General features: G+C 37.9%; 1 protein-coding gene across 1 annotated transcript in view; it reads right to left on the reverse strand.

Moving 5' to 3' along the window:
- LOC126191431 (sodium channel protein Nach-like) overlaps window positions 1-12578 on the reverse strand; it is a 119323-nt gene that overhangs the window by 13070 nt on the left and 93675 nt on the right. The window contains exon 8 of the mRNA XM_049932340.1: window positions 935-988. Coding sequence (XP_049788297.1) covers window positions 935-988 — 54 coding nt within the window. The remainder of the gene's footprint in view (window positions 1-934; window positions 989-12578) is intronic.

Raw genomic sequence — 12578 nt, forward strand, 5'->3', positions numbered from 1 at the left:
ATTTTTCTCATAGCCATAAAGACTGCCAGTGGATTTGATGTGGAATCCCTGTAATGTAATTTAGGCAATTGCTGAACTAAATGGAGAACACAGTGAATCTGAATAATTATAGCTATGTAGAGAACTGCAAATTATGTTGTAGATATAATAAATAGTGAAAGTAGATAATGGAAGAAAAATACGTATAGAAATAGCATAAAAATAAGTACATTTAATCTTAAGTTTCAGCAAACAGTTAGATAGAATAGTAACAAACTGTGGCGATTTAATGGAAAACTCATTATTTGTGGAACTATAAACACAAAATTTTCTGTATAATAGTATGAACTGGGGACATATGAAGCTGCTGACACACAGTTTTTGATTATTTCCCACAATAAACTTTTAAACAAGAATTTCAGTTACATTAGCCATTCAGTACATCAGCTATTGAACATTTCTTTCTAAATACCTTCAGTGATTTAGTAAACATTTCATCCTATCATGATGACCAAATGTTATTAATTAAGTGTACTGACTAGTAATGCTTAGAACAGAAACATGAAGAAATACTAATAACTAGTGAAATGTGATGTACCCTCTGCCATGCACTTCACAGTGGTTTTCAGAGTATTGACATAAATGTAGATGCAGAAAAGAAAAAAATCACTCTATAGAATCATTTCCAATTATTTACTTGTGGTTCTGAGAAATAATATGTAGGAAAGTCAGAGGAAAGTGATTTACAAAGCAGACAGCATTGTTAAAAATTCAACTGTTTCTTATATTTCTCCAGCACTTAGCATCCTCACTTTCCCTAAAACCAAGAAAGAAAATATTAAAAAGAAGCAGGAACAATGACTGTGTAATATGTAGGATTAAAGTGTCTTGTGCCAAAGAAGAAATCTCTGTGTCATTCAGCAGACAAGTTGTAACCAAATGTTATAGTACTCACGCCTGTGTTCAGCAAGACATTTAACATCTAGCAGCCCACACTGCCTGGTGTCTCCTGCAATATTAAAACAAACTACATTAGTTTTAAGTTTACTTTTCATTTTTGTGATGATGGTGAGTATTAAAGCATTTACTTTAAAGTTGTAGAATTCTTTTATGTATGGGATAAATAGTATGGCTAGACATATTACTTAATTGCCCAGAAAAATTTATGCAAGATATGCTAGGTAAATTATATTTCATCGCATATTTCATTCTTTATGTCTGATTCTTGTTATCTCTAGAAATACTGACTTGTGTATGTGTATCATCCCACTATTTTCAATATGAGATCTGCATATAAGTGTGTACAAGTGGGGCTAAGACAGAGTATTTGCACTCCCACTCCTGTCCTCCCACATCATTCCACCCAGAATCTGGGTACCTTATCTGTATGATTCCCACCTTTAATTTTAGACAGTTTTAATTTACATGCTGCTGCAATCTGTATGTCCATTACTCTACCAGAGCCTGAAGCATCTTCAAGAAGGGGCAGTTTGTGGGGATTCATCTCTTGTGGAGTCTGAAGTACAGACTTCTTATTCATTGCAGAATTCTCATGTATTTCTGGAAATGACTGTCTGTTACTCTACAAAATCATTAGTTTATGCTAGTCTGGTATTAAATTTCCAAGTATCATAAGAAATACTGCAGTCAACATTCACTACACTACATACTTTAATTTTGTTTTGTGATCATGTTACGTGCAATAGTAAACAATGGAAAATCCAGTATGGCATAACAACAATACAAAAAGGATAGGCTGCTACTCATCACATAGAAGAGGCACTGAGTTGTAGACAGGCAGCTTTTGGACAAAAAAGTCCTCCTTTGGAAACAAAACACACATACATTCATGCGAGCATGACTCACACTCACATGTCTACTGTCTCCAGTCATTGGGGACTGACTCATCCTCAGCAGCCATAGAAAGCACCCATGTGTGTATCAGTCGTGTTTATACGAATATAACATATAAAACATTCTGTTTTGCAAGAAGGACTTCTTTGTCTGAAAACTTAAATGGTTAGCAGTCTGCAACAACTCCTCTATGTGGTGAGTAGCAATCTACCTTTTTCATGTTGCTGTTATGTCTCCGTGCTTTCAAATAATAATAATGAAGAAATAATGTGGTGGCCCTCAACTACACACCCACAGGCTCAGAGTTGAAATATTAAAAAGTTTTGGGTGGTTTCACTGTCTAGAGGCTGGGATACATAGTTGCCACATTACAAGCCAAATACTGATGAGTCCACAGTATACAATATGAATACACACATGAATCGAATGGTCGAAGGTTCCTATCACTCGGCAATTGTGAATTTTATAAATGAAAGATTGCAATTAAATAAAATCTGTAGGTACTATCTTAACAACTTTAAATGATGAGTACAATAGTAGAAGTACTTTTGAGAATGTGGTATACTTCTGCAAAACACTTATTGGTGTCAATGGTCCAGCAATTAAATAAAATATAAGTTGATTAACAGGGAAACAATAGAGTCCTACTTCACATAATTAGTTATGAACAACAACATAGCTCACAAGATATTCACTTCTAAATGCACACTATGTCTTCACTGTAGATGCCAAGGAAATCTCATAAGTGCACAAGTCAGTACTCCAAAGTATTTGTATCTGCTGCGACCATGCCCAAACCACTCCACACTCTCCAAGTCTCTCTCGCGACCCTGTGTCCAGTGTGCCATCATGCCCAGCACTTCTCATGTCCTCTCTCATACTGTCCCTCATGCTGCTCTCTTCTGAACTGCCTCTCCATTCAATTCAGTAGTCGCCTCCCTTAATAACCAGTGCTGTGATTGGCGATAGTGCTTCCGTCATGTCATCAAGCCAACACACACTCACAAACATTTGAAATAATGGATTTACATTTAAATAACTTGAAATTAAATAAATATTCCTATGACTGAACCATAAACACGCTCTAACACACATAATTAAATACATAAGCAAATTAAATAGACACATATCAAAAGAATGGCAAGCAAAAGTAGGCTAGTAGCCTAACGTCTCTGTGCTTTCTAAAACACAGTAAATGACTGACCAATTTCTTCATGAATAGTGTACATCAGATATAAACAAAGACATAGATGAATAAATATATTTATAAGCATGATGCTACCATTTTTTCGTGTAACTGTGGAGTACTTATGGCCTGACGCGATTGATAGTAATCGGCCACTTTGACCTCCAATAATTCATGTACTATTAAAGTTTCATGCCTGTAATTTATACCAGTTTAGGTTTACACTAATAGCTTTCTAAAGACATGTTGATTGACAAAATTGGATGAACCGTTTAGATTTTGGAAGTTCATTGCTGGGTGTTACTTGTATAATTTACAGTCTGATACTAAACTTTAAACTAATAAAGATATTGAAAATCTGATTACACCATCAAAATCATTGGGCAAATAATGGTAATGTACATGTTTCTTTATAAGGTGTCATGTTTCCTCTGCTTATTATTAATTTCTGCATGAACTGCGAAATGTCTGCCATTATGTTTTCACAAAGTCCACCATCTTTGGCACTCCCGGCATGTCTCCTTCATCGACACAGCATCACCATGGAATTCCCAGTCATGTGGCTGATGGACCATGTGCTGTGGCTACCCTTCATGCTCAGCTAATGTTCGGCACCACGTGGTTGCTGCTGGGCCGCGGCCCACCGAGAGACTCCTGCGCGACCATGCCAACTTCGAACTTATAATATTTCCAGGGTGCCACAAATTGCCAGTTACCTCACACACCTCCACTTATTAACATTCTGGCTTGCTAGAATGTTCAGAAGTAGCACCCTTCAGTTCATACAATTACATATTAAACAAATTTAAAACAACAGAATTAAGTGACTAAAATGCAAGGCCAATAGTGTTTACAAAATTCTTTTTTAGTGGTGTGCGAGCAGCATGAATTTTGAAATAACTTAAACTAACACAAATTATGAATGAAACAGCATATTAAATAAATGCCTGCATTTCAATGCATAATCTAGCATGAATTTTGAAGTAAACTTGAACTAACAAAAATTATGAACGAAACGGCATATTAAATAAATGCCTGCATTTCAGTTATGCATAAATAATTTTTTGGACAAGAAATAAAATTTTTAAATGCACTTTTACTTATGCCCGATTTTGTAAGCACTTCTTGTGCCACTTACTCAGTGCTAAGGTGCCTTCTTGCACTAATTTTTCTGTCACCCTACAAATGCTCATACGGATTTTAGCACAAAGTGTTGATCAACTCACATCAGTCTTTTGGCCAAGTGCCTCACAGAAATAATGTCTGCCTCTGAATTCTGAGCTCCACCATTTATCATGACAAACTTGTCTACAACGAAACCCAAAAGTATAAAGCCCTCAACAAACCATTTCCCAAAACCAACCAGGATCCTTGCTAAGGATTCCCTCCAGCTGAAAACGATACTTTAGGAACAAAGTCACAAGGCAATCAACTGAATCATAGTGAGCTCAAATTCCCATAAGTTCTATTTAATTGACTGTAATCAATCCTTCCTACCTCCACCAAAAATTGTGTGCATTTACAATTACAATTGTAATACCCTTCAAATTGACCACTAAATTCTTTTGCACACTCTTATACAAAGCATATATCAATACATATTTTACTTAAATCCACAAGGTCACTGACCTCCACACACTCTCAGTGCCTGAACTTCCCCCCTTTTCCACACGTACCGTGTCATAACAAACTAACAAATTACTAATGAATCCCCAATAAATACATAAATTATCCCTCCAAATTTACTACCACTAATTACAGATTAGAACAGCTTTTCATTTCTGCCCTTTCTCTATATAGCCTTAGCAATTTCAAACTTCTCACTTTTCCACAGATATGGTAGCAACACCCATAACACTCTACCGTACCAACACCAATCAGTCTCACTAGAATCACACTCCTCCTTCATATACCAATTTGTACAAACTTCATTACACAAACTATCACCATCCACACTATTTACTTCAGCCCTCTCTAAGTTTTCTGTTGGTTCCTCCACACATTTCACCAATTCACTATCCACAGCCTGCACAACTGTACTGTTTTTCCCCACCAAAATATTGACACTTGCAGCTTCAACGAAATTCCACATCAGTTCACTGTTAAACACTTTATCTTTATGAAATAATACATCGATGCTTAAGCCATCATCACCATAAATATTCATCTCAGCAACCTTATCTGCTGATACACCATTTAAATCACTACATAAATTTGCATCAAAAACCTTACTTTCCTCCACTGATGAATTAACTTTATGCGAATGATACACAACTTTATCCTCCGCCACTACATTACACAAATTGCTGCTACTGTCTTGTACAATTTTGGGACATCCAGACTTGCTACATTCCACTGTGATAGGACAAAAACCAGCACACACTGCCATTTCCATACACTTTTCATCCAGATTAACCCCTGTTCCTACTTTACATGCATTCTCACATTCATACTCTGACCAACATCTTAGATCCACACATTCATCAATAAGTTTCATTTCATCTTCATTCGTGACTAGAAACACGTAAATTCCTTCCCCCAGAGTTTCAATACCAGTAGCTTTTAGATCATTACATAAATTACCATTACTCTGCTTCTTTAAAAAGAAATCATCTACCTCCGCAGATACATTTTTAACTTCAACTGCTGGTGAGACCAATGCTAAGCCTCCCTTTGTAACTCATTCCGCTGAGACAAAATCACCCTCACTTGTAGCTGGTGAGACCAAAGCAATGCCACCTTCATGAACATCGATGCTTTTTGCCGACTCACAAACACTTTCTACTACAACACCTTCCCTATTGCAATTGCTACTGTTTGCTAATACCTCTTCAGAATTCTCCACACAGTTTGCTTTCACAAAATTCATCTCCTCTTTAACTTCTTTTTGAACCATTGAATCTTTCCATTCATCACAATTCACACACTCATTCATTACAAATTCATAACTTACATCATTCCCTGCAAATTTATTCCCATTACTTTTACTTAAACCTCTCACAAATCTCTGCTTCTGCTGTTCGCGCCTGCTTTTATGAAAGAGCCACCTATATAACCTTCTTCTTCAACATACTCCAAAATACATATTTGTTGCCTTTCTACAAAACTATCAACATTTCTACCATTATCATTATCTACAGTCCTTTTCATCACCTGTTTAGATCACCATCCCCAGATCTGAGATGTGGTGAACATCAGTTTCCTGACCGGTTGTTACACGATTGCACTTCGCATGAATTTCTCCCTTCAAATCTGCATTCTTTACTCAGATCCCATTCACAGTAGTTATCACTCCTGTTTGTTCTCCAACCATTCTGCTCATTCCAGCTATTATCTCCCTAAGAATTGCTTTGATTTCTCTCACGTCTATTATTTTGGTGATGATTATTTGTATTCCCATTTCGATAACTACCACCCAGTTTGCTCTGAGGTTTGAACTTAAAAGCCCTCTCTAATTTTTCTGCAAATTCCACAAATTCATCCATGGAATCACATGGACTATGGACAAGATCCCATTGCAAATTTTTGGGTAATTGCCTTTTTAATGTGTTGATTTCTGTTAAAACCCCCAACGGATTTTTCACACACATAAGCTTGCCAGGTTTGCACTTGCAAAAATCTCTCATCATCCCATTACCATACCTGTAACTTGGCCTGTTTAAGAATTCATTTTGGATCCGCATCTGCTTTGCCTCGCTCCAAAATTTATTCAAAAAAACTTTTTGAACTCTTCATACAATTCACATGAACTACATTTAATATTTGGCCAAGACTGTGGGTCTCCCTCCAAATGCCGTTTAACATATTTTATTTGCGCTTCATCCGACATGCCATGAACAAAAGTGTCCCTCCACACAGCCAAGAAATTTACTGGGTGATATCTTCCATCATCTGTGTAACATTTCACAGATTCGGTATTTGCCCAAGGGATATTTATAACTGCCGTGGCCTGTTTTATTGGTATTTTTATGTATGACCAGACGGGTATGCACTGTGTAACCATGTAATGTTCTTAAAATTTGTATGTACTCTTGGTAGATTTCATATATCACCAGACTGATGTACTGTGTATAACACTGCAGATCCCATAAAATATCTATGTATGATCGTATTACGTATAGGACCAGACAGATGTACATTTTTGTAATTCTGCAGTTCTCATGAAACTTGTATTTGCTTTTCGATATGTCTTATATGTGACCAGGCAGATGTGCAATCGTGTAGGTCTGCAGCTTTCATAAGTTTTGTGTATGTTTATGTGATACAGTAATCTCTAGAATTATGTACAAGCCTTAATGACATAATGTTACCACACACGCAGAGCCTGTTTACGACGCGAACTGTGACATTCATTGGCACCTCTTACGCTAGTGCCATGTTGCGACGCAGCCTGTCGTGTAAGAACCGAGCCAGAGTTGTGGTAATACCTAGCTTGTGCTTGTATGTGATGGACCAGGCTGCCTGTTAGTCTGAAACCTGAACTTGATAGAGAGGAGCTCATCTGTTTCCTTTTGGATGTCAGGTCCCAACAGGCGATAAATGGTTTTCCAGTCCCTAGTACCCAGCTTGCCAAGGATACAACATCTGACCCTGTCCTCAAGCATATCATCTATCTCGTCTAGTAAGGTTGGTCATCTGATCCTCTGGGCTGCACTTACAATCTGCTTTGTAACTATTTTGTCTTGTGCCATCATCTCTCAGTCTTAGATGGAGTCCTCCTCCTCTCCTTGTATGACACAGACCACAGGGTGGTCATTCCCAGGAATCTGCGGCAGGAGGTCTTACAGCCATTGCATGAGGGCCACTGTGGTGTTTCCTGCACTGAAGTCTTGGTTTGCAGAAATGTATACTGGCCAAGCAATGACTGGGAACTGAAGCATTTGGTAGCCGTGTGTCCCCAGTGCACTAGTCAGCAGGTGGCTCCTAAGGCTTCGTTTTCCCATGTCCTCCAGCAAGCCAGCCCTGGGAATGCATGCATGTGGATTTTGTAGGTCTGGTTTTGAATGTGTTGGCTGACTGTCACTGATGGATTTTTACATTTTCCATATGTGGTCCAGTGCTACCATGGTTGCTATTCAGGCTCTCTCAAAATAATTTTCTGTGGAAGGTGTCCCAGTTACTCTCATTTCTGATAATGGACCTCAGTTCCTGTCCCAGGCATTTCATGATTATGTGTGCACTAGAGTATTTGACATTTTTGCTCCCCTCCCTTTCACCCCCCAATCCAACTGGGAGGCTGAATGCATGTTTTGCACCTTTAAGGCCGAAATGAAAACAATATCTGTGGAACTTTCACACCAAGGAGGCGTTACTGTTTTTCCTGATGGTTACTGGATGCTTTAGCTCTACTGCATTTCTCCACAGGCTCCACTCATGAACACTGCTCCACTTCCTCCACCCAGCTTCACACCCACCATCCTGTCCACAGTACCACACTTTCCACCAGGGACAGCAGTCTGGGCACATGGATTTGGTCAGTGCCCCCAGCATTAATGGCAATTGTTGTATGCCAGACTGGACATCAAGTCAACACTCTCCCCATGGGATACTGCAATGTCTGGCACCACCAAAATCAGCTCCAATTCCAGGTGGGCACCCACACACACCTCCTGGCCATACCACCATCTTTGCTGGTGTGCCAGTCACTCAGTACCTGCTATACATCAGAGTTACAGCCTCATTTTCTGCCTGCTTCAGCACTGCCTGATGAGCCTTCACTGTCACAGCCTGTGGAAGCTGCTCTGGTGCCCTTCCAGCCAATGGACACACCCTTTGCCAGTTTGATGTCTCCTACTTGACCTCAACATGTGGTTTAGACACCCCCACCTTTTCTACCACTGCTGGACATCACCACGGATCCTGTCTTGGCCTGGTGTTGGTCCAGTCATCTCATGCTCACACAAAGGGTGTTGGGCACTCTTCATGCTGGCCAGTTTCATCCATATCCCAAGGTCTCCACAAACCAGGAGTTACTCTCCCCTCATGCCTCTGAGGTTTCCATGGATGTGAGCACTATGCCCACATCACAGCCATCCACTCATGGCCCGGAGAATCAGTGACATTCTGCCCCCCAAAGGGGGAATGGCACAGAGACCCACTTAAGATTCCACACTCACGTCCAGACGCACAGTTGCACAGTGAACCACAGAAGTTGCTGGTGCTCCGGCGAGCAGAGCCCCCAATCTCAAATGCACGCGCAGCCTCTCCTCTCCATATTGCACTCTACTGGCTGGCTAACAGCGTTTAGAGTCGGGCCCAGCAAGCCTTGTACTCTGTCTGATGTTTACTTCAGCTAATGTGACTAGGACTATTAGGGCAGCTACTCTGTGACAAGTGTTTTTTCTGTAGCAGTATATTTGAAGTAATAAAGTGTTGTATTCACTATTAACTGTGTGTTCTTGTAGCCATAACAAGAACTTTAGTCAAAAGTAATTTTAATTGGAGTTTAACTGAGGCATCACTTAGATGGAAAGGGTATGCCCCTCAAGCCTCTGGTTGTTGTACCTTCATGCGGTCCTGAGGCTACATCAATTTAATTGATATGTTTTCTTTCAACCTAATGTTTCTGAAGCTCTTTCTGTATCCTCTTCAGGGCTTCATGCTACATTTGATCTGGATAAAAATAGAAGACAGGCCTACCTAAAAATGAAATGTAAATGGATTTCGCAAAGTTCTACCTTTCATGATTTTTGCCATACTAATTTACTGATTTAACTTTTGTTAATTAATGTCTGGGATATTATGATGCTCAAGAAAATGGGCTGTAAGAGGGTTTTCCAGAGTCTTTATCATTTTATAGTCTAAACTGGAAGATAATTGTCTGGAAGTACAAACGCATATGCATTACTACAAAAGATTGTCTGTCTCCTCCACCAATCCATCAGTAAAAGCTGCTAGGAATGTCCCATGACTATCAAGAGCATCACCAGCCATAGCTGTTCCAACTGCATCTGTGAGAATTGTATTCCTTTAAAGATGAAATTTCATAATATAGAAGGCACTTTCAAAATTTAGGGGAAAGGGCAGAAAAATGACAGAATATTTTGATGTTTCATTGAGCAATGCAGTACATAAATGGATTTTGTGAACAATGTGCCAAATGAGCAACATTCACCACAAAACAAAGTAGTGTTAATCAAGCCAAGAAATCATTAAATTCTATCAGAATAGGTAATAAAAGCAAAAATCATTACCAGTATGTAAAAACCTTGAAGCTACAAAATTAAATGATTGTTAAGTACGTAATTCTGAACAATGTCAGGGACATAATTTGTCAAGTATTCTGAACAAAAATATAAATATTAAATGTGCAGAATACGTGTATCCTAAGCCAAAAACTAAGGATATCTTATGGAAGGCAGATACCAACTTGTAACGGAACATATTAAAGGCTTTACTGTACCGAAGTATGCGATACCCTCCAAATTCAACCAGTTTAACGAGTATTTATGATTATAGAAAAGTTATTGTGTATGTTAACAATGATTGCATAACATGTCTGCATAAACAGTCAACCCATTAAATTATACTGAGTAACTGACCCACACAAAAGTTTATATCACTTGATCACTGATACAGCAAATGTCATCATGTAAAAACACTAAGTTCATCTTAAATAATTAATATGAAGTACGAAAAATAGTGGCCAACTGATGTATTTTGAATCTCCTTAAATAAAAATCACCCAGTGAAACCTATTTGTTCACTAGGAGCGTTTTCACTCAGTATTCACGAAATCAATCCTATTTTAGACGAAAACCAATGTAATTCTTAATAATTCATGTTATTTACTTATTTATGCAAATTAGAGAAGTCAATTGACAAACTTCTAAAAAACGGCCTTTTTGTAACAAAGAATTATTCTGTCAAGTCAACAAATCTGTCTGTCATTTTAATAACATGTTAAATTATGTCACTCGATGCAAATTAATAACTTTTCAGTACAAATTATGATAACAGATGTACATGTGACTTGTAAACTATATCTCTTTTTAGTAGTTCTTTGACAATGTTATAAATACAAGCAGCAAGAATGGTCGAGAGGCAGTCGGAATGTCACTTTGGTAAAGTGTGTTTGTGTGTTATTGTTTGAGGTGGATAAACAATGCAAAGAACATGTAACAGAAGTTCTACTTTGTGTTGAGTCATGGTCTTTGGTGGACAGTGGAATTAAGATGGCCACCAGAGTAATAAAAATTTGAAGTTTACATATTTGTTGGTTTCGTTCGTTCTTTATCATCAAAAGCACATAAAAAACACGGGACCTCATGTTTTTAACCCTAGACAACCAGATGTAGAGCCAGCATCAGCATCGAGAGACAGCAGCGATCCAGCAAGTAGCAGTGATTACCACAACACAATGCATTTTAATGGCGCCAACCTAACATCAAGTGCTATCAAGCTCCGTAAATGGGAGTGAAATAGTGCGATTATAGCAATTAGCAATATCTACGACCAGGCGACCATTACAAACTGCAGTACAATATCTGATTCTGATGATGTCATTACATCACAGTCTGACAAAGCAAGCTGGGATATTTTTACTTCCCCTCTTGTTTGGCCATCTGACTCCTTAAAATTCATTTTTTTCATTTTTGACTAATTACTGTTAACGTACTTGACTATGTTAACAGAGAAAGGTTGGCTCTCAGTTTTAAAGAATATAAAACCAGATCTAATTTTGCGCTTAGTTTTATGCGTGCAATTGATTTTCTAATTTATTTTGACTATTCATAGTTAACGTCTTTTGTTATAAGGTGAAATCAGTAGGTGTTTTGTAACTTAAATTCTATTGTTGACTTATAAACAAATATAAATTCTGTACTTATTATAAACATTTGGAGGAACAACTATTTGTCTCTATTCAAAAACATCTTAGCAAACCCATCCCTTAATTAATTCCAAAGTAATTAACAGTTTTGTCAAAAGTAATGTTTGCATAATAATATCTGTTAATTTCATCATTTAAACAAATAACTTGGCCTAACTCTTGTAGCAGAAGAAACTGTTAAAAAGACAGAATTTTTTGATGTATTCAGTTAATTTAATGACTTAAGTTTTAATTGTAATTTCTGTAAATTAAACATCAAACAATGTGTAGTTTCAGTGCCTCTTATTATGAGGATATAAAGGGCCCAATTTTTGCTCTTGAGACAGTCAGTTCACGGCTGCATTTCAGACAAGGAACCCATATTGGTTAGATCAACAACAATGCATCCCTTAACTGTGAAATAAGTGTAATGGGCTGTGTGCTAAAACAATGACAATTTCTGTTCAGTACATACTGTATTATGTAGCAAGAACTGTGTGGTTAGGTTTTTACTGCTCGTAGATGTTCAACAGTAAACTATTGTAGCAATGTGTTGATGTTTGCTTGCAACCTATTAATGAGACTTATCAAAAGTTAAACAATACTGCACTGGCCATATAACTGTGTATTAATGTGGGGCTGTGAGCAGTGAAAGTAAAGAACTGTGAAACACAAATATATACCTGTTGACTACATCATTTAAAGTAGTTAGTGTTGAACTTCCACTCTCCCCCCTCCCTTTTTTTCAGC

The sequence above is a fragment of the Schistocerca cancellata genome, chromosome 1, assembly GCF_023864275.1.
Source record: "Schistocerca cancellata isolate TAMUIC-IGC-003103 chromosome 1, iqSchCanc2.1, whole genome shotgun sequence".
NCBI classification, from domain to species: domain Eukaryota; kingdom Metazoa; phylum Arthropoda; class Insecta; order Orthoptera; family Acrididae; genus Schistocerca; species Schistocerca cancellata.